The 26,086-nt window shown below is 47.3% G+C and overlaps 1 protein-coding gene, 1 long non-coding RNA gene, 8 other non-coding genes and 1 pseudogene across 11 annotated transcripts in view; 1 reads left to right on the top strand and 10 right to left on the bottom strand.

Moving 5' to 3' along the window:
* The window catches only part of LOC123739970 (U6 spliceosomal RNA), a 107-nt gene extending 35 nt beyond the window's left edge, over nt 1-72 (bottom strand). Inside the window, exon 1 of the small nuclear RNA XR_006768076.1 lies at nt 1-72. This exon is cut by the window's left edge and continues 35 nt beyond it. This is a non-coding gene — a small nuclear RNA (U6 spliceosomal RNA).
* Nucleotides 73-858: 786 nt separating this feature from the next.
* LOC123739959 (U6 spliceosomal RNA) lies at nt 859-965 on the bottom strand. Its single transcript, XR_006768065.1, has one exon. It is a non-coding gene; the product is annotated as a U6 spliceosomal RNA (small nuclear RNA).
* Nucleotides 966-1,920: 955 nt separating this feature from the next.
* On the bottom strand, nt 1,921-2,027 carry LOC123739948 (U6 spliceosomal RNA). The gene has a single exon (XR_006768054.1). It is a non-coding gene; the product is annotated as a U6 spliceosomal RNA (small nuclear RNA).
* Nucleotides 2,028-2,803: 776 nt separating this feature from the next.
* LOC123739926 (U6 spliceosomal RNA) lies at nt 2,804-2,910 on the bottom strand. Its single transcript, XR_006768032.1, has one exon. It is a non-coding gene; the product is annotated as a U6 spliceosomal RNA (small nuclear RNA).
* Nucleotides 2,911-3,889: 979 nt separating this feature from the next.
* LOC123739838 (U6 spliceosomal RNA) lies at nt 3,890-3,996 on the bottom strand. Its single transcript, XR_006767957.1, has one exon. It is a non-coding gene; the product is annotated as a U6 spliceosomal RNA (small nuclear RNA).
* Nucleotides 3,997-4,946: 950 nt separating this feature from the next.
* LOC123739717 (U6 spliceosomal RNA) lies at nt 4,947-5,053 on the bottom strand. Its single transcript, XR_006767875.1, has one exon. It is a non-coding gene; the product is annotated as a U6 spliceosomal RNA (small nuclear RNA).
* Nucleotides 5,054-6,022: 969 nt separating this feature from the next.
* LOC123740243 (U6 spliceosomal RNA) lies at nt 6,023-6,129 on the bottom strand. The gene has a single exon (XR_006768242.1). It is a non-coding gene; the product is annotated as a U6 spliceosomal RNA (small nuclear RNA).
* Nucleotides 6,130-7,101: 972 nt separating this feature from the next.
* Nucleotides 7,102-7,208, bottom strand: LOC123740205 (U6 spliceosomal RNA). Its single transcript, XR_006768201.1, has one exon. It is a non-coding gene; the product is annotated as a U6 spliceosomal RNA (small nuclear RNA).
* A 685-nt stretch (nt 7,209-7,893) lies between these two features.
* On the top strand, nt 7,894-15,642 carry LOC106599342 (uncharacterized). 2 transcript variants are annotated; one of them, XM_045713031.1, is made up of 16 exons: nt 7,894-8,290; nt 8,937-8,954; nt 9,051-9,516; nt 9,600-9,690; nt 9,792-9,959; nt 10,054-10,160; nt 10,250-10,333; nt 10,783-10,934; nt 11,053-11,504; nt 11,600-11,921; nt 12,121-12,925; nt 13,004-13,216; nt 13,314-13,648; nt 13,928-14,187; nt 14,296-14,544; nt 14,641-15,642. In XM_045713031.1, the coding sequence occupies exons 3-16, from the start codon at nt 9,051-9,053 to the stop codon at nt 15,098-15,100; spliced, it is 4,164 nt and encodes a 1,387-aa protein (XP_045568987.1). In that variant the 5' UTR covers nt 7,894-8,290; nt 8,937-8,954; the 3' UTR covers nt 15,101-15,642. The 2 variants fall into 2 exon arrangements, with proteins under 2 accessions (XP_045568987.1, XP_045568988.1); XM_045713032.1 differs by lacking the exon at nt 7,894-8,290 and having other exon boundaries at nt 8,297-8,954.
* Nucleotides 15,407-16,452, bottom strand: LOC123736800 (uncharacterized). The gene is made up of 2 exons (XR_006766404.1): nt 15,636-16,452; nt 15,407-15,491 (listed from the first exon to the last, which is right to left on the bottom strand). It is a non-coding gene; the product is annotated as an uncharacterized lncRNA (long non-coding RNA).
* On the bottom strand, nt 16,054-16,117 carry LOC123740240 (uncharacterized; annotated as a pseudogene).
* Nucleotides 16,453-26,086: the final 9,634 nt, after the last annotated feature.

Here is a 26,086-nt window from a genome sequence, read left to right as displayed (position 1 = left end):
CCTTTCGCAGGGGCCATGCTAATCTTCTCTGTATCGATCCAATTTTAGTATATGTGCTGCCAAAGCAAGCACAATACAAACCTAAGAGAGGCCCTCATATATAGAACACAACCCCTCTGATGGTTCTGGTCATGGTTGGGGTCAAACAGGGTTCAAACTGACCTTCAGACTCTCAAAAACTACCCTAAGCCTTTTATGATTCAGGGCTCTTGGTCTCTAACCCCTCACCTGCTGCTTTAAGTTGCTCCTCCCCAAGTCTTTGTTCCTCTGCCCCGACCACTTCCCACCCTTCCCCCATTTTCAGCAACATGGCCTGGCAAAAGATACTTATAACTAACTCCCCAATTAGTAGAGAGAGAGAGAGAGAGAGAGAGAGAGAGAGAGAGAGAGAGAGAGAGAGAGAGAGAGAGAGAGAGAGAGAGAGAGAGAGAGAGAGAGAATAGCTTTGATGTCTGTTTAAAATGTTGTGACATTCAAGTTTGTTATGTTTAATAGAGCTGGACTAAGATTGAAACCCTGTCTCCCTCTCCAATTCATTTGTATATATTGAGTAAAGTTGGACTCAGAGTGCAACCTTGTCTCGCTCCCCAATTAATTTGTACATTTTGAAAAAAGGTGAACTCAGTCTGCAACCTTGCCTAACTCCCCAATTAATTTCAAAATTTTGAATAAAGTTGGCCTAAGACTGCAAGCTTGTCTCACTCCCCAATAAGGACCGCTTCACGAATGTCTATCTCTCACCCAGCATTTCCCCACCTCCTTAGACTGAGAAGAATTGGCAATTGATTTCCCCCATCACTACCGGCCAATCTTCTCTGTTTGGTTCCAATTGCTCTGTGTCTCGAAAATAAGTGTGAGGAAAATAAGGAGCGCTTCACGGATTTGCGTGTCATCCTTTCGCAGGGGCCATGCTAATCTTCTCTGTATCGATCCAATTTTAGTATATGTGCTGCCAAAGCAAGCACAATACAAACCTAAGAGAGGCCCTCATATATAGAACACAACCCCTCTGATGGTTCTGGTCATGGTTGGGGTCAAACAGGGTTCAAACTGACCTTCAGACTCTCAAAAACTACCCTAAGCCTTTTATGATTCAGGGCTCTTGGTCTCTAACCCCTCACCTGCTGCTTTAACTTGCTCCTCCCCAAGTCTTTGTTCCTCTGCCCCGACCACTTCCCACCCTTCCCCCATTTTCAGCAACATGGCCTGGCAAAAGATACTTATAACTAACTCCCCAATTAGTAGAGAGAGAGAGAGAGAGAGAGAGAGAGAGAGAGAGAGAGAGAGAGAGAGAGAGAGAGAGAGAGAGAGAGAGAGAGAGAGAGAGAGAGAGAGAGAGAGAGAGAGAGAGAGAGAGAGAGAGAGAGAGAGCTAACTTTGATGTCTGTTTAAAATGGTGAATAGTTGCTAAGTCTGGCCCCAACATCAAGAAGGCCTGGCAAAAGATACTATAACTAACTCCCAATAGAGAGAGAGAGAGAGAGAGAGAGAGAGAGAGAGACTAACTTTGATGTCTGTTTAAAATGTTGTGACATTCAAGTTTGTTATGTTTAATAGAGCTGGACTAAGATTGAAACCCTGTCTCCCTCTCCAATTCATTTGTATATATTGAGTAAAGTTGGACTCAGAGTGCAACCTGGTCTCGCTCCCCAATTAATTTGTACATTTTGAAAAAAGTTGAACTCAGTCTGCAACCTTGCCTAACTCCCCAATTAATTTCAAAATTTTGAATAAAGTTGGCCTAAGACTGCAAGCTTGTCTCACTCCCCAATAAGGACCGCTTCACGAATGTCTATCTCTCACCCAGCATTTCCCCACCTCCTTAGACTGAGAAGAATTGGCAATTGATTTCCCCCATCACTACCGGCCAATCTTCTCTGTTTGGTTCCAATTGCTCTGTGTCTCGAAAATAAGTGTGAGGAAAATAAGGAGCGCTTCACGGATTTGCGTGTCATCCTTTCGCAGGGGCCATGCTAATCTTCTCTGTATCGATCCAATTTTAGTATATGTGCTGCCAAAGCAAGCACAATACAAACCTAAGAGAGGCCCTCATATATAGAACACAACCCCTCTGATGGTTCTGGTCATGGTTGGGGTCAAACAGGGTTCAAACTGACCTTCAGACTCTCAAAAACTACCCTAAGCCTTTTATGATTCAGGGCTCTTGGTCTCTAACCCCTCACCTGCTGCTTTAAGTTGCTCCTCCCCAAGTCTTTGTTCCTCTGCCCCGACCACTTCCCACCCTTCCCCCATTTTCAGCAACATGGCCTGGCAAAAGATACTTATAACTAACTCCCCAATTAGTAGAGAGAGAGAGAGAGAGAGAGAGAGAGAGAGAGAGAGAGAGAGAGAGAGAGAGAGAGAGAGAGAGAGAGAGAGAGAGACTAACTTTGATGTCTGTTTAAAATGTTGTGACATTCAAGTTTGTTATGTTTAATAGAGCTGGACTAAGATTGAAACCCTGTCTCCCTCTCCAATTCATTTGTATATATTGAGTAAAGTTGGACTCAGAGTGCAACCTTGTCTCGCTCCCCAATTAATTTGTACATTTTGAAAAAAGGTGAACTCAGTCTGCAACCTTGCCTAACTCCCCAATTAATTTCAAAATTTTGAATAAAGTTGGCCTAAGACTGCAAGCTTGTCTCACTCCCCAATAAGGACCGCTTCACGAATGTCTATCTCTCACCCAGCATTTCCCCACCTCCTTAGACTGAGAAGAATTGGCAATTGATTTCCCCCATCACTACCGGCCAATCTTCTCTGTTTGGTTCCAATTGCTCTGTGTCTCGAAAATAAGTGTGAGGAAAATAAGGAGCGCTTCACGGATTTGCGTGTCATCCTTTCGCAGGGGCCATGCTAATCTTCTCTGTATCGATCCAATTTTAGTATATGTGCTGCCAAAGCAAGCACAATACAAACCTAAGAGAGGCCCTCATATATAGAACACAACCCCTCTGATGGTTCTGGTCATGGTTGGGGTCAAACAGGGTTCAAACTGACCTTCAGACTCTCAAAAACTACCCTAAGCCTTTTATGATTCAGGGCTCTTGGTCTCTAACCCCTCACCTGCTGCTTTAAGTTGCTCCTCCCCAAGTCTTTGTTCCTCTGCCCCGACCACTTCCCACCCTTCCCCCATTTTCAGCAACATGGCCTGGCAAAAGATACTTATAACTAACTCCCCAATTAGTGGAGAGAGAGAGAGAGAGAGAGAGAGAGAGAGAGAGAGAGAGAGAGAGAGAGAGAGAGAGAGAGAGAGAGAGAGAGAGAGAGAGAGAGAGAGAGAGAGAGAGAGAGAGAGAGAGAGAGAGAGAGACTAACTTTGATGTCTGTTTAAAATGTTGTGACATTTAAGTTGCTCCTCCCCAAGTCTTTGTTCCTCTGCCCCAACCACTTCATTCCCCATTTGAACATGGCCTGGCAAAAGAGACAAACTCCAATTAGAGAGAGAGAGAGAGAGAGAGAGAGAGAGACTAACTTTGATGTCTGTTTAAAATGTTGTGACATTCAAGTTTGTTATGTTTAATAGAGCTGGACTAAGATTGAAACCCTGTCTCCCTCTCCAATTCATTTGTATATATTGAGTAAAGTTGGACTCAGAGTGCAACCTTGTCTCGCTCCCCAATTAATTTGTACATTTTGAAAAAAGGTGAACTCAGTCTGCAACCTTGCCTAACTCCCCAATTAATTTCAAAATTTTGAATAAAGTTGGCCTAAGACTGCAAGCTTGTCTCACTCCCCAATAAGGACCGCTTCACGAATGTCTATCTCTCACCCAGCATTTCCCCACCTCCTTAGACTGAGAAGAATTGGCAATTGATTTCCCCCATCACTACCGGCCAATCTTCTCTGTTTGGTTCCAATTGTTCTGTGTCTCGAAAATAAGTGTGAGGAAAATAAGGAGCGCTTCACGGATTTGCGTGTCATCCTTTCGCAGGGGCCATGCTAATCTTCTCTGTATCGATCCAATTTTAGTATATGTGCTGCCAAAGCAAGCACAATACAAACCTAAGAGAGGCCCTCATATATAGAACACAACCCCTCTGATGGTTCTGGTCATGGTTGGGGTCAAACAGGGTTCAAACTGACCTTCAGACTCTCAAAAACTACCCTAAGCCTTTTATGATTCAGGGCTCTTGGTCTCTAACCCCTCACCTGCTGCTTTAAGTTGCTCCTCCCCAAGTCTTTGTTCCTCTGCCCCGACCACTTCCCACCCTTCCCCCATTTTCAGCAACATGGCCTGGCAAAAGATACTTATAACTAACTCCCCAATTAGTAGAGAGAGAGAGAGAGAGAGAGAGAGAGAGAGAGAGAGAGAGAGAGAGAGAGAGAGAGAGAGAGAGAGAGAGAGAGAGAGAGAGAGAGAGAGAGAGAGAGAGAGAGAGAGAGAGAGAGAGAGAACTAATTGATGTCTGTTTAAAATGTTGTGAGATAGTGTAAGCTTTCTCAAAACACCCTTTCTGCAATGCTGGCAAAAGATCTTATAACTAACTCCCAATTAGTAGAGAGAGAGAGAGAGAGAGAGAGAGACTAACTTTGATGTCTGTTTAAAATGTTGTGACATTCAAGTTTGTTATGTTTAATAGAGCTGGACTAAGATTGAAACCCTGTCTCCCTCTCCAATTCATTTGTATATATTGAGTAAAGTTGGACTCAGAGTGCAACCTTGTCTCGCTCCCCAATTAATTTGTACATTTTGAAAAAAGGTGAACTCAGTCTGCAACCTTGCCTAACTCCCCAATTAATTTCAAAATTTTGAATAAAGTTGGCCTAAGACTGCAAGCTTGTCTCACTCCCCAATAAGGACCGCTTCACGAATGTCTATCTCTCACCCAGCATTTCCCCACCTCCTTAGACTGAGAAGAATTGGCAATTGATTTCCCCCATCACTACCGGCCAATCTTCTCTGTTTGGTTCCAATTGCTCTGTGTCTCGAAAATAAGTGTGAGGAAAATAAGGAGCGCTTCACGGATTTGCGTGTCATCCTTTCGCAGGGGCCATGCTAATCTTCTCTGTATCGATCCAATTTTAGTATATGTGCTGCCAAAGCAAGCACAATACAAACCTAAGAGAGGCCCTCATATATAGAACACAACCCCTCTGATGGTTCTGGTCATGGTTGGGGTCAAACAGGGTTCAAACTGACCTTCAGACTCTCAAAAACTACCCTAAGCCTTTTATGATTCAGGGCTCTTGGTCTCTAACCCCTCACCTGCTGCTTTAAGTTGCTCCTCCCCAAGTCTTTGTTCCTCTGCCCCGACCACTTCCCACCCTTCCCCCATTTTCAGCAACATGGCCTGGCAAAAGATACTTATAACTAACTCCCCAATTAGTAGAGAGAGAGAGAGAGAGAGAGAGAGAGAGAGAGAGAGAGAGAGAGAGAGAGAGAGAGAGAGAGAGAGAGAGAGAGAGATAGAGAGAGAGAGAGAGAAAAGCTAACTTGATGTCTGTTTAAAATGTTGTGACATTTAAGTTGCTCCTCCCCAAGTCTTTGTCTCTGCCCCAAACTCACCCCCATTTTCTGCAACATGGCCTGGCAAAAGATACTTATAACTAACTCCCCAATTAGTGAGAGAGAGAGAGAGAGAGAGAGAGAGAGAGAGAGACTAACTTTGATGTCTGTTTAAAATGTTGTGACATTCAAGTTTGTTATGTTTAATAGAGCTGGACTAAGATTGAAACCCTGTCTCCCTCTCCAATTCATTTGTATATATTGAGTAAAGTTGGACTCAGAGTGCAACCTTGTCTCGCTCCCCAATTAATTTGTACATTTTGAAAAAAGGTGAACTCAGTCTGCAACCTTGCCTAACTCCCCAATTAATTTCAAAATTTTGAATAAAGTTGGCCTAAGACTGCAAGCTTGTCTCACTCCCCAATAAGGACCGCTTCACGAATGTCTATCTCTCACCCAGCATTTCCCCACCTCCTTAGACTGAGAAGAATTGGCAATTGATTTCCCCCATCACTACCGGCCAATCTTCTCTGTTTGGTTCCAATTGCTCTGTGTCTCGAAAATAAGTGTGAGGAAAATAAGGAGCGCTTCACGGATTTGCGTGTCATCCTTTCGCAGGGGCCATGCTAATCTTCTCTGTATCGATCCAATTTTAGTATATGTGCTGCCAAAGCAAGCACAATACAAACCTAAGAGAGGCCCTCATATATAGAACACAACCCCTCTGATGGTTCTGGTCATGGTTGGGGTCAAACAGGGTTCAAACTGACCTTCAGACTCTCAAAAACTACCCTAAGCCTTTTATGATTCAGGGCTCTTGGTCTCTAACCCCTCACCTGCTGCTTTAAGTTGCTCCTCCCCAAGTCTTTGTTCCTCTGCCCCGACCACTTCCCACCCTTCCCCCATTTTCAGCAACATGGCCTGGCAAAAGATACTTATAACTAACTCCCCAATTAGTAGAGAGAGAGAGAGAGAGAGAGAGAGAGAGAGAGAGAGAGAGAGAGAGAGAGAGAGAGAGAGAGAGAGAGAGAGAGAGAGAGAGAGAGAGAGAGAGAGAGAGAGAGAGAGAGAGAGAGACTAACTTGATGTCTGTTTAAAATGTTTGAATTAGTTGTCTCCCAAGTTGCCTGCCCCAACCACTTCCACCCTTCCCCATTTTCTGCAACATGGCCTGGCAAAAGATACTTATAACTAACTCCCCAATTAGTAGAGAGAGAGAGAGAGAGAGAGAGACTAACTTTGATGTCTGTTTAAAATGTTGTGACATTCAAGTTTGTTATGTTTAATAGAGCTGGACTAAGATTGAAACCCTGTCTCCCTCTCCAATTCATTTGTATATATTGAGTAAAGTTGGACTCAGAGTGCAACCTTGTCTCGCTCCCCAATTAATTTGTACATTTTGAAAAAAGGTGAACTCAGTCTGCAACCTTGCCTAACTCCCCAATTAATTTCAAAATTTTGAATAAAGTTGGCCTAAGACTGCAAGCTTGTCTCACTCCCCAATAAGGACCGCTTCACGAATTTCTATCTCTCACCCAGCATTTCCCCACCTCCTTAGACTGAGAAGAATTGGCAATTGATTTCCCCCATCACTACCGGCCAATCTTCTCTGTTTGGTTCCAATTGTTCTGTGTCTCGAAAATAAGTGTGAGGAAAATAAGGAGCGCTTCACGGATTTGCGTGTCATCCTTTCGCAGGGGCCATGCTAATCTTCTCTGTATCGATCCAATTTTAGTATATGTGCTGCCAAAGCAAGCACAATACAAACCTAAGAGAGGCCCTCATATATAGAACACAACCCCTCTGATGGTTCTGGTCATGGTTGGGGTCAAACAGGGTTCAAACTGACCTTCAGACTCTCAAAAACTACCCTAAGCCTTTTATGATTCAGGGCTCTTGGTCTCTAACCCCTCACCTGCTGCTTTAACTTGCTCCTCCCCAAGTCTTTGTTCCTCTGCCCCGACCACTTCCCACCCTTCCCCCATTTTCAGCAACATGGCCTGGCAAAAGATACTTATAACTAACTCCCCAATTAGTAGAGAGAGAGAGAGAGAGAGAGAGAGAGAGAGAGAGAGAGAGAGAGAGAGAGAGAGAGAGAGAGAGAGAGAGAGAGAGAGAGAGAGAGAGAGAGAGAGAGAGAGAGAGACTAACTTTGATGTCTGTTTAAAATGTTGTGACATTCAAGTTTGTTATGTTTAATAGAGCTGGACTAAGATTGAAACCCTGTCTCCCTCTCCAATTCATTTGTATATATTGAGTAAAGTTGGACTCAGAGTGCAACCTTGTCTCGCTCCCCAATTAATTTGTACATTTTGAAAAAAGGTGAACTCAGTCTGCAACCTTGCCTAACTCCCCAATTAATTTCAAAATTTTGAATAAAGTTGGCCTAAGACTGCAAGCTTGTCTCACTCCCCAATAAGGACCGCTTCACGAATGTCTATCTCTCACCCAGCATTTCCCCACCTCCTTAGACTGAGAAGAATTGGCAATTGATTTCCCCCATCACTACCGGCCAATCTTCTCTGTTTGGTTCCAATTGCTCTGTGTCTCGAAAATAAGTGTGAGGAAAATAAGGAGCGCTTCACGGATTTGCGTGTCATCCTTGCGCTATTTGAAGGGCATTCTTCTCTGTTCCAAATGTTCTTAATTTTTCCAAATGTCTCCTCCAGTCAGAGCTTCAGCTTGTTTTAAATATGAGAAAGAGAGCAAAATCCACCAATGGAAGCCTAGCTTGTTCCAAATGTTTTTACCCAATCATCGTCCTACAAAGTTCTAGTAACGTCAACACATCACAAAAATCTTCATCTGGCAGCCATTGATTGATCATACCGAGTATCTGAGGTAATTTTACTTAATTTGCAGCCAAGTTAACATCAACGACTATAAATGTGGTGAAATATGACTATAACACGTGTAGCCAACCGATTTTTTTTTACTACAAGGGCTATCCGAACTGTGTAATTTAACAACGTCTGTAGATCGCTAGCTACTGTATCTATAGTATAGTGTGCTGAATGTTGCGCACAGACATTGATGATACCTGGTGAATATATGAGGGGATTGTGTGCTTAGTTGGCAAAGAAATAAAAATAATCGTCGAGTAAGTGTGGTGAAATATGACAACAAGTTTAGCCAATCGAATTGTTTGACTACAGGGGCTACCCGAACTGTGTAATTTAACAACGTCTGTAGATCGCTAGCTACTGTAAACAAGGTTTACAAAGCTCACAAACCTGTAAAATCGTAGCTAACATTTATATCAACTCAAAGTTGGAATTCTATACTATTTAATTGTCTATTTCCCTTCGTTTTTTCATGGCATGCGTTTGAAGTGTATGCAGTTGAATGCATTGTATGATATGTGTCTTTCTATGAATTTAACTCAACTGAATTTAAATGCATATGAGTGAATAATCAACCTAACCCTAAGCCGGCACCCCCCCAAACCATACCACTGATATCATCCTATGCCCTGTCCTCCTCCTAGGAGACCTATCAAGCAAACGTAAGTTCCTTTATATGTATCTAATACAGTTATGCTGTCACTTGTCACTGCACTCATCAGTCATGATAATTGTTTTGTTTTTTCTTGCATCCTAAGATGGAAACTCCAAAGTTCCGGTTCACGCCCTCACAGGAGTTGGTCCTCAAGGCCACACCTCAGGCAGTGAAGGTGGCCGCTGACGGCCCCCCTGCTTCGGGTGCTCAGGGCCCTCCTGTGAGGGCTAAGAAGTGGGAGGAAGTGGAGGCAGAGGCTCGAGCCCGCGTCATCTCCGAGGGAGGTGACCCCGGTGCAGAGATGGTCGTCCTGAGCCGGTGCACGGTTCAGTTCGGCAAGTACCGGGGTCAGACCTTCAAGTGGATGATGGAGAACGACGTGGGCTACATGGTGCACGTGGTAACAGTGCATCAGAAGGAGAGGGCGCGAGAGCGCAGTGTTTCCCAGCATCCCCTGATGGCCAACAAGGACGCCTTGACTCGCTACTCGTGCGCCTATCCGGCCTTCGATGAGATGGTCAGGTTCAACCGGGCGCACGAGGAAGCTAAAGTCCTGTCCTCCCAGCCAGGTGAGTTTGTTTAATTCTCCTCATTTTATGTAAGATGTAACTCTGTTGCTCTGACAGTTAATTGGTTCCCGTGCTGATTTCAGGCCAGGAGGGCAAGGCCCTTGTTGGCATCGGGAAGTACAAGTGGGACACGCTGCAGGACCTGTATGAGGCTACGGGTGCGGACAGGATAAAGTAAGGGGCGCGTGTCTTTTTGTGTTTTCTATGTTCATCTCTTTATTTTTTATGCAACATTTTACATCTGAAACGTTCCCTCTGCTTTGTCTCACACACAGATATGTCAGGAGCATGAGGACGCAGACACCCCGTTATCCTGGGAGTGCGATGGCCGCCTTGATTAGCTACATCCAACGCAGAGACCAGGAGGGGGTAGCTGCTGTGGCCAGGCCCGCCGCAGCCAGCACCAGCCCCACCAGCACCACCCGGCCCAAGAGTGCGGCTACGTAAGTGTTACATATCATCTTAAAGGAAAATATAACTCTACTTGTTGCACACAGTTGGAAATGATGACATATTTGCTATGTTTTGTTTTCAAAGGCATCTTGGTCCTGCGATCTCTGCGTTCCTTTCAAGGCGCACTCTCGCCCCTGGTGAACTGCAGGCGAAGATGAAGAAACTTATTGCTTCTCAGCCTGCAGTTCAAGGTGAGTGTGAAGTTACACATGTAAGATAAATATGAACTTTTTGGATAAGCTGTGTAGCTCACAATCCTTTCTCTCTCTACGTGATATAGGGGTGTCTTTCCCTCGACCAGCACTGCCATCGACCGATCTATCGGACGCAGAGCTGGTCAAAGCAGCTGCTGACATAGACACATGTATGTTTTTACGCCACTATTAATTGACATAGGATATTCTGATACGTTTTGATAAGTATTCAGTTGAAGTTTGCCGACATATTAGTGTTTTAAATATTTTTTCCTATCATCAGCCCAAGGAAATGTATTGGTAAGAGTCATCTGGGTTTAGAGGAGAGTCACTGCATGTATGCACTATTTAATATCTTACCTTGTCATTGTAGCTGTCATCCTGCATGTAGCTGTCATTCTGTATGTCACTTAATCATGACTTCTCTTTCTCTTTTCCATTTTAATCACTAATTTCATTTCAGTTTTACACTCAAACTTGACCAACACTCATTTAATATTTTAACTGAATCACTGTTATCTACATTTGTAATATGTCTGTCAATTCATGCTTGCATTTATTTTATTTTCATTCATTCATTCATTCATTTAACCAATTTATTTCTGTGTCACTGCAAAAGCCGTAGCCCCACAGGTCCCCCGATCGCTCCCTCGGCCTCTGCCTCTAACTTCACAGGTCCCGGTCCATGCCCCGGTCCATGCCCAGAGCGAAGAGGAGGATTTGCCCCGGCAGTCCTTCCTGCCTCCAAGGCCCTCCTCAAAAAGTGCTGAGGTAAATTCATCAACTGTAATTACTCCACATTGTTAAGATATTAAACACTATGCCAAATTGGACACCAATTTGATTACCATCCCTTCTCCCCGCCCCATCACTCTCTCCTCTCACTCAGCTGCTGCTCCCAGAGAGTTGGCGTTCATCTCTCACCAAGGAGCAGCAGCGGTGGATCGGCCACACGCTGTTCACCAGGAACAGTTTTGGGAGGTCGACACTCGCCACCGACCTGGTCACGTGGTGGACGCCTCCCCAACCGCGGCCGATCTACAATCAGCCACCCGCATCCCCTGACCCCTTCTTCGCATGTCAGCTGTTCCTTTGGATGCCCGTACGTATATGGGCATACAAGCTGGCATGTCCCCAGTCTGGGTGCAGAGGCACACTCTGCAAGGCTGGGCTCTACAAGACCATCCGGAGGGTCTTGGACATCGACCGCTGGTATCTCATGGCCACTGAGTACCTGGAATGCGGTCGGTGTAAGAAGAAGGTCGCGGGGTGGTCACGGGACCTTGTCAGTCAGCTGGACGCTCGGCATCGCTGCCAGTTTCCAGCAATATTGACATACAAGTAAGTTCACAAGATTTTGTTAGTTAGTAATAAAGTAAAATGAATGCATGTCATTCATATGCTTTATATCTCTCTCTCTCTCTCTCTCTCTCTAGGCTGTCCTGTGACCTGCGGGTTGTGAGGATGCTGAGGTCGCGCACTTTGGGGAACAGTGCGTCACAGACCTACAGCAAGCTGTGTGAAAGTCACAGCGAGTCGTGGATGCGGAGTTGTATACGGTACCTCGGGGAGTGCGAGCAGTTTCTGGCCTTGAGCACTGGGCGGCAGTTCACTTATCCACCGGAGATGCCCCCGGTGCCCTCACCCGTCTGGCTGCTGACAGTCTACAGCCATGACGTGCTGTCGCGGCTGGACGAGGTGAAGGCCAGGGTCACCTCCATCTTTGGGTCCATCTTAAAGATGGACTCTACAAAGAAGGTGAGTTTTCACTTAGAAATGTAAAGATAAGTCATGTCTGATTTTGTGTGTGTGTGTGTGTGTGTGTGTGTGTGTGTGTGTGTGTGTGTATGTATATATATATATATATATATATATATATATATATATATATATATTTATTTAATTAATTAATTAAAATAACGTCTTGACCTTTCTGTCTTTGTGTGTCTGTCTCCAGGTGACTAAAAAGCTTGCGGGTACCGCTGCAGACACGGCCGCCTGGGTTACCAACGTTGGTAACGAGCATGGGCAGGTCCTCGTCAGTGTCCTCACTGCTGGTGAGGGCGAGGGCCTGCTCCCCATGGCGGCTGGTCTCATGGAGCGGTACCGGCTCGCCGGGGTGGCGCCCCCCCAGCTCATGTACGTGGACCGAGACTGCTGCTCCAGCTTCGGCGGATCAAAGACAGCTGCCATGTTCAATGAGTGGGACCGGCTGGTGGTTCGGCTGGACATCTGGCACCTGATGCGGCGGTTCGCGTCAGGTGTCACCACTGAGAGCCACCAGCTCTACGGTCCCTTCATGCGGCAGCTGTCAGTCTGCATCTTTGAGTGGGATGCAGGCGATGTCCGCAGACTGCTGGAGGCCAAGAGGTCTGAGCTGGAGGGGAAGCACGGGATGGTCGGCCTCACCGAGGCGGAGGTTTCGAGGAAGATCGGCAGGAAGGAGATGGCGCTTCACTGTCGGCGTCGTACGCGTGGGGCTGCGGCGACTGAAGTCCTTCTCCTTGACCTCCTCGAGACCTTCAACGGCGAGAAGGGGGTCGATACCCTGGGCATCCCGTTGCTGGACTCAATCCGCATCCAGGAAATCTGGAATGAGCAGAGGCGCCACCTCCACTGCATACAGGACCCACCCGGTGTACAGCTGTACACCGAGACTGGCAAAATCACCAAGGGCAGCGTGATTTTGCCGGTTTATCGCTGCGCACGGGGCTCCACATCCTTGGAGTCATTCCACCTCCACCTCAACCGGTTCATCCCAGGTAATTGTCATTGTGGAGCTTAATGTTTAATGTTAACAGCAACAGCTCTCCCACCCTAATCATGTATTGTTCTCTCAGGTACCAGGGCAAATGCAATGCATTTCCAGGCATTCCTGTTGGATGGACTGGTGAGGTGGAACGAGGACCGTGCGCAGACAGCAGTTGAGGGAAAGAACAGGCAGCCCCTGCTCTCCTACAGTGGCCACCTGCAGCACATCCTTAACCTTAGCAGCCAAAGGGTGCTTGGCAAGGAACAGGTTAAGGACTACTCCAAGCCTAGCAAGTACACGGGTAAGTCGAGTAAGAGAATGAACATTTACATCCCATTAACACTTCCCTACTCTGCTTTTGCCTGATTTTTTTTTAAATATATTTTTTGCTTTAATAGGGGAACTCCTCGGAGTGGAGTACCTGTACTCGCAGACTGGCAGAGTGCTGCAGGATGTCAGTGTGGACCCTGACTTTCCGGAAGAGGCAGCCGCCGTCGAGCTGCTCGACGAGGAGGACGAGGGCTTTCAGGAGGATGTGGACCCGACGGTCCACATCCCTCATGTCACTCCCATGATCGCCCCGTCCTCCAGCTCAGCGGCACCTCTGTCAGGGGAACCCGCTGACGCACCCAGGTCTGGGCCATCCAGTCCCACCGCCCCTGAAGACGGAAGCTCTCCTGAGGCCCCTGATCAACACGGTTCTCCTCACCCTGAACACTCCTCTGATTCAGAGGTAATTATAATTGACCTTTTCTGGTGTTGAGAACAAAAATACATGCTATTGCAACCTCTTTGAAATGTGGAATTGAGACCTAAACTCCATTAATACTCACAGTAATCATTCAGTAAACAAACAGGGTTATTAATTTTTTTTAAACCTAGTTTAATTTCAAAATAATCCGTCAGTGTGATTTATCAGTTACACAATGTAAAATAACATCTATTTCCTTTGTAGAAACATCTTATGTGTGACATCGTCCTCATCGATTCTTTCATGTCTCTTTATCTTCAGGGGGAGACTCAAGGCCCTGATGCAATGCCGGGGTACCAGCATGTCCGCAGGCTTGCCAGGGCCTTGGTGGAGGTGAGGAGCCGTCAGGGGCTGTCGGACCGCAGGGTAGACGGTCTGGTGGCGCTGTGGCTGGCGCTGCCAGACTTTGACAAGCAACGTTTGATCTACCCTGCCCGGCACCAGGAGAGGATCGTTCAGGGGCGGTTCAAGGCATCGAAGGGGAAGTCGTCCATTATCCTAGGAAAAGACTCTCTCCAACGGTATGTTGTTAGTGTTCATGTCCTCCACCTTACTATTATATTGCCTGCCTTTACATTAAGGTTCATCATTTTTCAATGTTCTCTAATTATTTATCTCCTCTGTTTCAGTTGCCTTCTCGGACTCAACTCGGGCCCTGCCAATTGGCCAGGCACCAGCCGTTTGGTGGAGGCAATTTGCAGTCAGCTCTGCCAAATCCATCCCAGCGCCACGCAGTCTGCCGGCGTCAAAAAGAGCAGGTGGGCGCTCATTCTGGCTGACTACGTGGCCATCCGGGAGGCAGTGCTGAACAGCCCGAGGTTGATGGCCCAGACCAACATTCAGCTCTTTGAGCTGAATCAAAGGACCATCAGTCAGTGGTAAGACATTAACTTATGGAAGACTTGTTACATAAAGCCATGTGACTAATGACAATCTGAGTGACAGCTTGCGTTTGTTTTCTCTACCTGTTTCAGGTACTCTCGGCGTCAGAAGGAGAGGGAGAGGATGGTGCTGCAGCAGGGATTGGGGCTCGCTGTTGCCCCCAGCGTCACCGCCCAGCCCCTCCCTGAAGCCAAGCCCCTCCACTACCAGCGGGAGGGAATCCAGGCACCCTTCCCTTTCCCTACGCCGCCCCCCCCCCGGTCCCACGCCAGACCACCCAGCAAGGACAGCCCGCCCAAGCGCCCATTCAGCCAGCCCACCTGGAGCAACAACCCCCCGCACTTCCCGGCCCCTCCCAAGCCCAAGGACAACATACGGGCCGCTCTTCACCTCCTCCAGTGCCAAGGACAACGGCTTGGAGGAGGAAGAGGATGGCGGACGACACAGAGGGCGTGGCGGCCGGGAAGAGAAGGCAACGTGAGCATTACGTCTGCGCCAAATGCGGGTTGCCGAAGCGGCGGGAGACGGGCCACAGCCGCTTCGGCGGCGTAGCGTTCTGCTCTGTGACTGCGGGGGGTAAGACCGTGGCCCAGTGGCTGGCGGAAATGAAGGACGCTAAAGGGAGAGGTGAAGGACACTGAGCCACTGGCTGGGTGGTTGGACGTTTTTTTTTTGTAAATAGTTCACTGTTCCCCTCTACCTGGACCGAGACCTTGAGCGCGGTGTAGAGGCTTGTGTGTTATGATGACCCTCAGAACTGCCTGTAGTCTATAAGACTACTGGTAGGGTCACCCATGGTAGGCAGTTATGAGGCGAGACACCAGACTAACATCGGTCCGTTCCCAAGCAAAATGCATGTTTTAATTAGCACATTAACATTTTATTTACATAGTTCAATTAAAGGACTGTATAGCAAAGACAGACAGACAGGATAGTGATGAACCTGTAAAAAAACTAGGATAGACATTAAAATATACAAATCAAACATGATTTATCAATACATTTTCAAGTGAAAACTCAACTTTTTGGTAGAGCTAAGCTAATGTTCTTTTTCTACAGCAGTAGCTATAACACATGAATAGCTTACCTTTTGCTAGTATAGACATTTCTGTCCACAGGTCGGGCCAAGATGCACTAGCGCCAATGTTATACATACACATGACTGTTAAAAGAAATAGATAGAGCCTGTATGAATGCACACACACACAATATAATATATATATATATATACTGTAACATTACATTAATTACTGTGTGTTATTCGATTTGTAAAGATTGCTGACATTTGTTCATTGGATTTAAATTGCAATAATAATTGTCTTTCATTAAAACTCCAAGACTGGGCCTCTGTGTCTATTGTCATCACTGTTTAGACCTGGTGCACATGGCTACTTAATATGCATTGTTGACACACACAGCAGCTGCCAAACTCCTCCTCTCACCCAGCAAAACCCCCCCGTTTCCCTCCTCCTTGGACAGAGAAGAATGGGCAATATCTTCCCCCAAGGGGCCATGCTAATCTTCTCTGTATCGATCCAATTTTAGTATATGTGCTGCCAAAGCAAGCACAATACAAACCTAAGAGAGGCCCTCATATATAGAACACAACCCCTCTGATGGTTCTGGTCATGGTTGGGGTCAAACAGGGTTCAAACTGACCTTCAGACTCTCAAAAACTACCCTAAGCCTTTTATGATTCAGGGCTCTTGGTCTCTAACCCCTCACCTGCTGCTTTAAGTTGCTCCTCCCCAAGTCTTTGTTCCTCTGCCCCGACCACTTCCCACCCTTCCCCCATTTTCAGCAACATGGCCTGGCAAAAGATACTTATAACTAACTCCCCAATTAGTAGAGAGAGAGAGAGAGAGAGAGAGAGAGAGAGAGAGAGAGAGAGAGAGAGAGAGAGAGAGAGAGAGAGAGAGAGAGAGAGAGAGAGAGAGAGAGAGAGAGAGAGAGAGAATAGCTTTGATGTCTGTTTAAAATGTTGTGACATTCAAGTTTGTTATGTTTAATAGAGCTGGACTAAGATTGAAACCCTGTCTCCCTCTCCAATTCATTTGTATATATTGAGTAAAGTTGGACTCAGAGTGCAACCTTGTCTCGCTCCCCAATTAATTTGTACATTTTGAAAAAAGGTGAACTCAGTCTGCAACCTTGCCTAACTCCCCAATTAATTTCAAAATTTTGAATAAAGTTGGCCTAAGACTGCAAGCTTGTCTCACTCCCCAATAAGGACAGCTTCACGAATGTCTATCTCTCACCCAGCATTTCCCCACCTCCTTAGACTGAGAAGAATTGGCAATTGATTTCCCCCATCACTACCGGCCAATCTTCTCTGTTTGGTTCCAATTGTTCTGTGTCTCGAAAATAAGTGTGAGGAAAATAAGGAGCGCTTCACGGATTTGCGTGTCATCCTTGCGCTATTTGAAGGGCATAATCTTCTCTGTTCCAAATGTTCTTAATTTTTCCAAATGTCTCCTCCAGTCAGAGCTTCAGCTTGTTTTAAATATGAGAAAGAGAGCAAAATCCACCAATGGAAGCCTAGCTTGTTCCAAATGTTTTTACCCAATCATCGTCCTACAAAGTTCTAGTAACGTCAACACATCACAAAAATCTTCATCTGGCAGCCATTGATTGATCATACCGAGTATCTGAGGTAATTTTACTTAATTTGCAGCCAAGTTAACATCAACGACTATAAATGTGGTGGTACTAGTCAGTCTGTCCATGTGGTACTAGTCGTCTGTCCATGTGGTGGTAGTCGGTCTGTCCATGTGGTACTAGTCAGTCTGCCCATGTGGTGGTAGTCAGTCTGTCCATGTGGTGGTAGTCAGTCTGTCCATGTGGTAGTAGTCAGTCTGTCCATGTGGTGGTAGTCAGTCTGTCCATGTGGTGGTAGTCAGTCTGTCCATGTGGTGGTAGTCAGTCTGTCCATGTGGTAGTAGTCAGTCTGTCCATGTGGTACTAGTCAGTCTGACCATGTGGTACTAGTCAGTCTGTCAGTCTGTCCATGTGGTGGTAGTCAGTCTGTCCATGTGGTACTAGTCAGTCTGTCCATGTGGTACTAGTCAGTCTGTCCATGTGGTACTAGTCAGTCTGTCCATGTGGTTGTAGTCAGTCTGTCCATGTGGTGGTAGTCAGTCTGTCCATGTGGTGGTAGTCAGTCTGTCCATGTGGTGGTAGTCAGTCTGTCCATGTGGTGGTAGTCAGTCTGTCCATGTGGTGGTAGTCAGTCTGTCCATGTGGTGGTAGTCAGTCTGTCCATGTGGTGGTAGTCAGTCTGTCCATGTGGTGGTAGTCAGTCTGTCCATGTGGTGGTAGTCAGTCTGTCCATGTGGTGGTAGTCAGTCTGTCCATGTGTTGGTAGTCAGTCTGTCCATATGGTGGTAGTCAGTCTGTCCATGTGGTACTAGTCAGTCTGTCCATGTGGTACTAGTCAGTCTGACCATGTGGTACTAGTCAGTCTGTCCATGTGGTACTAGTCAGTCTGTCAGTCTGTCCATGTGGTACTAGTCAGTCTGTCCATGTGGTGGTAGTCAGTCTGTCCATGTGGTGGTAGTCAGTCTGTCCATGTGGTGGTAGTCAGTCTGTCCATGTGGTGGTAGTCAGTCTGTCCATGTGGTGGTAGTCAGTCTGTCCATGTGGTACTAGTCAGTCTGTCCATGTGGTACTAGTCAGTCTGTCCATGTGGTGGTACTAGTCAGTCTGTCCATGTGGTGGTACTAGTCAGTCTGTCCATGTGGTGGTACTAGTCAGTCTGTCCATGTGGTGGTACTAGTCAGTCTGTCCATGTGGTGGTACTAGTCAGTCTGTCCATGTGGTGGTACTAGTCAGTCTGTCCATGTGGTGGTACTAGTCAGTCTGTCCATGTGGTACTAGTCAGTCTGTCCATGTGGTGGTAGTCAGTCTGTCCATGTGGTGGTAGTCAGTCTGTCCATGTGGTGGTAGTCAGTCTGTCCATGTGGTGGTAGTCAGTCTGTCCATGTGGTGGTAGTCAGTCTGTCCATGTGGTGGTAGTCAGTCTGTCCATGTGGTGGTAGTCAGTCTGTCCATGTGGTACTAGTCAGTCTGACCATGTGGTACTAGTCAGTCTGTCAGTCTGTCCATGTGGTGGTAGTCAGTCTGTCCATGTGGTACTAGTCAGTCTGTCCATGTGGTACTAGTCAGTCTGTCCATGTGGTACTAGTCAGTCTGTCCATGTGGTGGTAGTCAGTCTGTCCATGTGGTGGTAGTCAGTCTGTCCATGTGGTGGTAGTCAGTCTGTCCATGTGGTGGTAGTCAGTCTGTCCATGTGGTGGTAGTCAGTCTGTCCATGTGGTGGTAGTCAGTCTGTCCATGTGGTGGTAGTCAGTCTGTCCATGTGGTGGTAGTCAGTCTGTCCATGTGGTGGTAGTCAGTCTGTCCATGTGGTGGTAGTCAGTCTGTCCATGTGTTGGTAGTCAGTCTGTCCATATGGTGGTAGTCAGTCTGTCCATGTGGTACTAGTCAGTCTGTCCATGTGGTACTAGTCTGTCTGTCCATGTGGTACTAGTCAGTCTGTCCATGTGGTACTAGTCAGTCTGACCATGTGGTACTAGTCAGTCTGACCATGTGGTACTAGTCAGTCTGACCATGTGGTACTAGTCAGTCTGACCATGTGGTACTAGTCAGTCTGACCATGTGGTAGTAGTCAGTCTGTCCATGTGGTAGTAGTCAGTCTGTCCATGTGTTAGTAGTCTGTCTGTCCATGTGGTACTAGTCAGTCTGTCCATGTGATAGTAGTCAGTCTGTCCATGTGATAGTAGTCAGTCTGTCCATGTGATAGTAGTCAGTCTGACCATGTGGTACTAGTCAGTCTGTCCATGTGGTAGTAGCCAGTCTGTCCATGTGGTACTAGTCAGTCTGTCCATGTGGTACTAGTCAGTCTGTCCATGTGGTGGTACTAGTCAGTCTGTCCATGTGGTGGTACTAGTCAGTCTGTCCATGTGGTGGTACTAGTCAGTCTGTCCATGTGGTGGTACTAGTCAGTCTGTCCATGTGGTGGTACTAGTCAGTCTGTCCATGTGGTGGTACTAGTCAGTCTGTCCATGTGGTGGTACTAGTCAGTCTTTCCATGTGGTGGTACTAGTCAGTCTGTCCATGTGGTACTAGTCAGTCTGTCCATGTGGTACTAGTCAGTCTGTCCATGTGGTACTAGTCAGTCTGTCCATGTGGTACTAGTCAGTCTGTCCATGTGGTACTAGTCAGTCTGTCCATGTGGTGGTAGTCAGTCTGTCCATGTGGTGGTAGTCAGTCTGTCCATGTGGTGGTAGTCAGTCTGTCCATGTGGTGGTAGTCAGTCTGTCCATGTGGTGGTAGTCAGTCTGTCCATGTGGTGGTAGTCAGTCTGTCCATGTGGTGGTAGTCAGTCTGTCCATGTGGTGGTAGTCAGTCTGTCCATGTGGTACTATCAGTCTGACCATGTGGTACTAGTCAGTCTGTCAGTCTGTCCATGTGGTGGTAGTCAGTCTGTCCATATGGTACTAGTCAGTCTGTCCATGTGGTACTAGTCAGTCTGTCCATGTGGTGGTAGTCAGTCTGTCCATGTGGTGGTAGTCAGTCTGTCCATGTGGTGGTAGTCAGTCTGTCCATGTGGTGGTAGTCAGTCTGTCCATGTGGTGGTAGTCAGTCTGTCCATGTGGTGGTAGTCAGTCTGTCCATGTGGTGGTAGTCAGTCTGTCCATGTGGTGGTAGTCAGTCTGTCCATGTGGTGGTAGTCAGTCTGTCCATGTGGTGGTAGTCAGTCTGTCCATGTGGTGGTAGTCAGTCTGTCCATGTGGTACTAGTCAGTCTGTCCATGTGTTGGTAGTCAGTCTGCCCATATGGTGGTAGTCAGTCTGTCCATGTGGTACTAGTCAGTCTGTCCATGTGGTACTAGTCAGTCTGTCCATGTGGTACTAGTCTGTCTGTCCATGTGGTACTAGTCAGTCTGTCCATGTGGTACTAGTCAGTCTGACCATGTGGTACTAGTCAGTCTGACCATGTGGTACTAGTCAGTCTGACCATGTGGTACTAGTCAGTCTGTCCATGTGGTACTAGTCAGTCTGTCCATGTGGTAGTAGTCAGTCTGTCCATGTGGTAGTAGTCTGTCTGTCCATGTGGTAGTAGTCTGTCTGTCCATGTGGTAGTAGTCAGTCTGTCCATGTGGTGGTAGTCAGTCTGTCCATGTGGTGGTAGTCAGTCTGTCCATGTGGTACTAGTCAGTCTGTCCATGTGGTACTAGTCAGTCTGTCCATGTGGTACTAGTCAGTCTGTCCATGTGGTACTAGTCAGTCTGTCCATGTGGTACTAGTCAGTCTGCCCATGTGGTACTAGTCAGTCTGTCCATGTGGTAGTAGTCAGTCTGTCCATGTGGTAGTAGTCGGTCTGTCCATGTGGTAGTAGTCTGTCTGTCCATGTGGTACTAGTCAGTCTGTCCATGTGGTAGTAGTCTGTCTGTCCATGTGGTACTAGTCAGTCTGTCCATGTGGTAGTAGTCAGTCTGTCCATGTGGTAGTAGTCAGTCTGTCCATGTGGTAGTAGTCAGTCTGTCCATGTGATAGTAGTCAGTCTGTCCATGTGGTAGTAGTCAGTCTGTCCATGTGATAGTAGTCAGTCTGACCATGTGGTACTAGTCAGTCTGTCCATGTGGTACTAGTCAGTCTGTCCATGTGGTGGTAGTCAGTCTGTCCATGTGGTGGTAGTCAGTCTGTCCATGTGGTGGTAGTCAGTCTGTCCATGTGGTGGTAGTCAGTCTGTCCATGTGGTAGTAGTCAGTCTGACCATGTGGTACTAGTCAGTCTGTCCATGTGGTACTAGTCAGTCTGTCCATGTGGTACTAGTCAGTCTGTCCATGTGGTGGTAGTCAGTCTGTCCATGTGGTGGTAGTCAGTCTGTCCATGTGGTGGTAGTCAGTCTGTCCATGTGGTGGTAGTCAGTCTGTCCATGTGGTGGTAGTCAGTCTGTCCATGTGGTACTAGTCAGTCTGACCATGTGGTACTAGTCAGTCTGTCCATGTGGTACTAGTCAGTCTGTCAGTCTGTCCATGTGGTACTAGTCAGTCTGTCCATGTGGTGGTAGTCAGTCTGTCCATGTGGTGGTAGTCAGTCTGTCCATGTGGTACTAGTCAGTCTGTCCATGTGGTACTAGTCAGTCTGTCCATGTGGTACTAGTCTGTCTGTCCATGTGGTACTAGTCAGTCTGACCATGTGGTACTAGTCAGTCTGACCATGTGGTACTAGTCAGTCTGTCCATGTGGTAGTAGTCAGTCTGTCCATGTGGTAGTAGTCAGTCTGTCCATGTGGTAGTAGTCTGTCTGTCCATGTGGTAGTAGTCTGTCTGTCCATGTGGTAGTAGTCAGTCTGTCCATGTGGTAGTAGTCAGTCTGTCCATGTGGTGGTAGTCAGTCTGTCCATGTGGTGGTAGTCAGTCTGTCCATGTGGTAGTAGTCAGTCTGTCCATGTGGTACTAGTCAGTCTGTCCATGTGGTACTAGTCAGTCTGTCCATGTGGTACTAGTCAGTCTGTCCATGTGGTACTAGTCAGTCTGTCCATGTGGTACTAGTCAGTCTGTCCATGTGGTACTAGTCAGTCTGTCCATGTGGTACTAGTCAGTCTGCCCATGTGGTACTAGTCAGTCTGCCCATGTGGTGGTAGTCAGTCTGTCCATGTGGTGGTAGTCAGTCTGTCCATGTGGTGGTAGTCAGTCTGTCCATGTGGTGGTAGTCAGTCTGTCCATGTGGTGGTAGTCAGTCTGTCCATGTGGTGGTAGTCAGTCTGTCCATGTGGTGGTAGTCAGTCTGTCCATGTGGTGGTAGTCAGTCTGTCCATGTGGTGGTAGTCAGTCTGTCCATGTGGTGGTAGTCAGTCTGTCCATGTGGTGGTAGTCAGTCTGTCCATGTGGTGGTAGTCAGTCTGTCCATGTGGTGGTAGTCAGTCTGTCCATGTGGTGGTAGTCAGTCTGTCCATGTGGTACTAGTCAGTCTGTCCATGTGGTACTAGTCAGTCTGACCATGTGGTACTAGTCAGTCTGTCCATGTGGTAGTAGTCAGTCTGTCAGTCTGTCCATGTGGTACTAGTCAGTCTGTCAGTCTGTCCATGTGGTACTAGTCAGTCTGTCAGTCTGTCCATGTGGTGGTAGTCAGTCTGTCCATGTGGTGGTAGTCAGTCTGTCCATGTGGTACTAGTCAGTCTGTCCATGTGGTACTAGTCAGTCTGTCCATGTGGTGGTAGTCAGTCTGTCCATGTGGTGGTAGTCAGTCTGTCCATGTGGTGGTAGTCAGTCTGTCCATGTGGTGGTAGTCAGTCTGTCCATGTGGTGGTAGTCAGTCTGTCCATGTGGTGGTAGTCAGTCTGTCCATGTGGTACTAGTCAGTCTGTCCATGTGGTACTAGTCAGTCTGTCCATGTGGTACTAGTCAGTCTGTCCATGTGGTACTAGTCAGTCTGTCCATGTGGTACTAGTTAGTCTGTCCATGTGGTACTAGTCAGTCTGTCCATGTGGTACTAGTCAGTCTGTCCATGTGGTACTAGTCAGTCTGTCCATGTGGTACTAGTCAGTCTGTCCATGTGGTGGTAGTCAGTCTGTCCATGTGGTGGTAGTCAGTCTGTCCATGTGGTGGTAGTCAGTCTGTCCATGTGGTGGTAGTCAGTCTGTCCATGTGGTGGTAGTCAGTCTGTCCATGTGGTGGTAGTCAGTCTGTCCATGTGGTGGTAGTCAGTCTGTCCATGTGGTACTAGTCAGTCTGTCCATGTGGTACTAGTCAGTCTGTCCATGTGGTACTAGTCAGTCTGTCCATGTGGTACTAGTCAGTCTGTCCATGTGGTACTAGTCAGTCTGTCAGTCTGTCCATGTGGTACTAGTCAGTCTGTCCATGTGGTGGTAGTCAGTCTGTCCATGTGGTGGTAGTCAGTCTGTCCATGTGGTACTAGTCAGTCTGTCCATGTGGTACTAGTCAGTCTGTCCATGTGGTACTAGTCAGTCTGTCCATGTGGTACTAGTCAGTCTGTCCATGTGGTGGTAGTCAGTCTGTCCATGTGGTGGTAGTCAGTCTGTCCATGTGGTGGTAGTCAGTCTGTCCATGTGGTGGTAGTCAGTCTGTCCATGTGGTGGTAGTCAGTCTGTCCATGTGGTGGTAGTCAGTCTGTCCATGTGGTGGTAGTCAGTCTGTCCATGTGGTGGTAGTCAGTCTGTCCATGTGGTGGTAGTCAGTCTGTCCATGTGGTGGTAGTCAGTCTGTCCATGTGGTGGTAGTCAGTCTGTCCATGTGGTACTAGTCAGTCTGACCATGTGGTACTAGTCAGTCTGTCCATGTGGTACTAGTCAGTCTGTCAGTCTGTCCATGTGGTACTAGTCAGTCTGTCAGTCTGTCCATGTGGTACTAGTCAGTCTGTCCATGTGGTGGTAGTCAGTCTGTCCATGTGGTGGTAGTCAGTCTGTCCATGTGGTGGTAGTCAGTCTGTCCATGTGGTACTAGTCAGTCTGACCATGTGGTACTAGTCAGTCTGACCATGTGGTACTAGTCAGTCTGTCAGTCTGTCCATGTGGTACTAGTCAGTCTGTCCATGTGGTGGTAGTCAGTCTGTCCATATGGTGGTAGTCAGTCTGTCCATGTGGTACTAGTCAGTCTGTCCATGTGGTACTAGTCAGTCTGTCCATGTGGTACTAGTCAGTCTGTAAATGTGGTACTAGTCTGTCTGTCCATGTGGTACTAGTCTGTCTGTCCATGTGGTACTAGTCTGTCTGTCCATGTGGTACTAGTCAGTCTGTCCATGTGGTAGTAGTCAGTCTGTCCATGTGGTAGTAGTCAGTCTGTCCATGTGGTAGTAGTCAGTCTGTCCATGTGGTACTAGTCAGTCTGTCCATGTGGTACTAGTCAGTCTGTCCATGTGGTGGTAGTCAGTCTGTCCATGTGGTGGTAGTCAGTCTGTCCATGTGGTGGTAGTCAGTCTGTCCATGTGGTGGTAGTCAGTCTGTCCATGTGGTACTAGTCAGTCTGTCCATGTGGTGGTAGTCAGTCTGTCCATGTGGTGGTAGTCAGTCTGTCCATGTGGTGGTAGTCAGTCTGTCCATGTGGTGGTAGTCAGTCTGTCCATGTGGTGGTAGTCAGTCTGTCCATGTGGTGGTAGTCAGTCTGTCCATGTGGTACTAGTCAGTCTGACCATGTGGTACTAGTCAGTCTGACCATGTGGTACTAGTCAGTCTGTCAGTCTGTCCATGTGGTGGTAGTCAGTCTGTCCATGTGGTGGTAGTCAGTCTGTCCATGTGGTGGTAGTCAGTCTGTCCATGTGGTACTAGTCAGTCTGACCATGTGGTACTAGTCAGTCTGTCCATGTGGTACTAGTCAGTCTGTCAGTCTGTCCATGTGGTGGTAGTCAGTCTGTCCATGTGCTGGTAGTCAGTCTGTCCATGTGCTGGTAGTCAGTCTGTCCATGTGGTACTAGTCAGTCTGTCCATGTGGTACTAGTCAGTCTGTCCATGTGGTACTAGTCAGTCTGTCCATGTGGTACTAGTCAGTCTGTCCATGTGGTACTAGTCAGTCTGTCCATGTGGTGGTAGTCAGTCTGTCCATGTGGTGGTAGTCAGTCTGTCCATGTGGTGGTAGTCAGTCTGTCCATGTGGTGGTAGTCAGTCTGTCCATGTGGTGGTAGTCAGTCTGTCCATGTGGTGGTAGTCAGTCTGTCCATGTGGTGGTAGTCAGTCTGTCCATGTGGTGGTAGTCAGTCTGTCCATGTGGTGGTAGTCAGTCTGTCCATGTGGTGGTAGTCAGTCTGTCCATGTGGTACTAGTCAGTCTGTCCATGTGGTACTAGTCAGTCTGTCCATGTGGTACTAGTCAGTCTGTCCATGTGGTACTAGTCAGTCTGCCCATGTGGTAGTAGTCAGTCTGTCCATGTGGTAGTAGTCAGTCTGTCCATGTGGTAGTAGTCAGTCTGTCCATGTGATAGTAGTCTGTCTGTCCATGTGGTACTAGTCAGTCTGTCCATGTGATAGTAGTCTGTCTGTCCATGTGGTACTAGTCATTCTGTCCATGTGATAGTAGTCAGTCTGTCCATGTGATAGTAGTCAGTCTGTCCATGTGATAGTAGTCAGTCTGTCCATGTGGTAGTAGTCAGTCTGTCCATGTGGTAGTAGTCAGTCTGTCCATGTGGTAGTAGTCAGTCTGTCCATGTGGTAGTAGTCAGTCTGACCATGTGGTACTAGTCAGTCTGTCCATGTGGTACTAGTCAGTCTGTCCATGTGGTGGTAGTCAGTCTGTCCATGTGGTGGTAGTCAGTCTGTCCATGTGGTGGTAGTCAGTCTGTCCATGTGGTGGTAGTCAGTCTGTCCATGTGATAGTAGTCAGTCTGACCATGTGGTACTAGTCAGTCTGTCCATGTGGTACTAGTCAGTCTGTCCATGTGGTACTAGTCAGTCTGTCCATGTGGTGGTAGTCAGTCTGTCCATGTGGTGGTAGTCAGTCTGTCCATGTGGTGGTAGTCAGTCTGTCCATGTGGTGGTAGTCAGTCTGTCCATGTGGTGGTAGTCAGTCTGTCCATGTGGTACTA

The sequence above is a fragment of the Salmo salar genome, chromosome ssa02 (assembly GCF_905237065.1).
Source record: "Salmo salar chromosome ssa02, Ssal_v3.1, whole genome shotgun sequence".
NCBI classification, from domain to species: domain Eukaryota; kingdom Metazoa; phylum Chordata; class Actinopteri; order Salmoniformes; family Salmonidae; genus Salmo; species Salmo salar.
The sequence above is the reverse complement of the archived record's forward strand: the minus strand, read 5'-3'. Positions and strand labels throughout refer to the sequence as shown.

Coding starts and splice junctions, on each gene's coding strand:
- LOC106599342 (XM_045713031.1), top strand. CDS start 9,051: ATGGAAACTCCAAAGTTCCGGTTCACGCCCTCACAGGAGTTGGTCCTC. Junction 9,691..9,791: donor ACGGGTGCGGACAGGATAAA/GTAAGGGGCGCG, acceptor TCTCACACACAG/ATATGTCAGGAGCATGAGGA. Junction 13,217..13,313: donor CAAGCCTAGCAAGTACACGG/GTAAGTCGAGTA, acceptor TTGCTTTAATAG/GGGAACTCCTCGGAGTGGAG.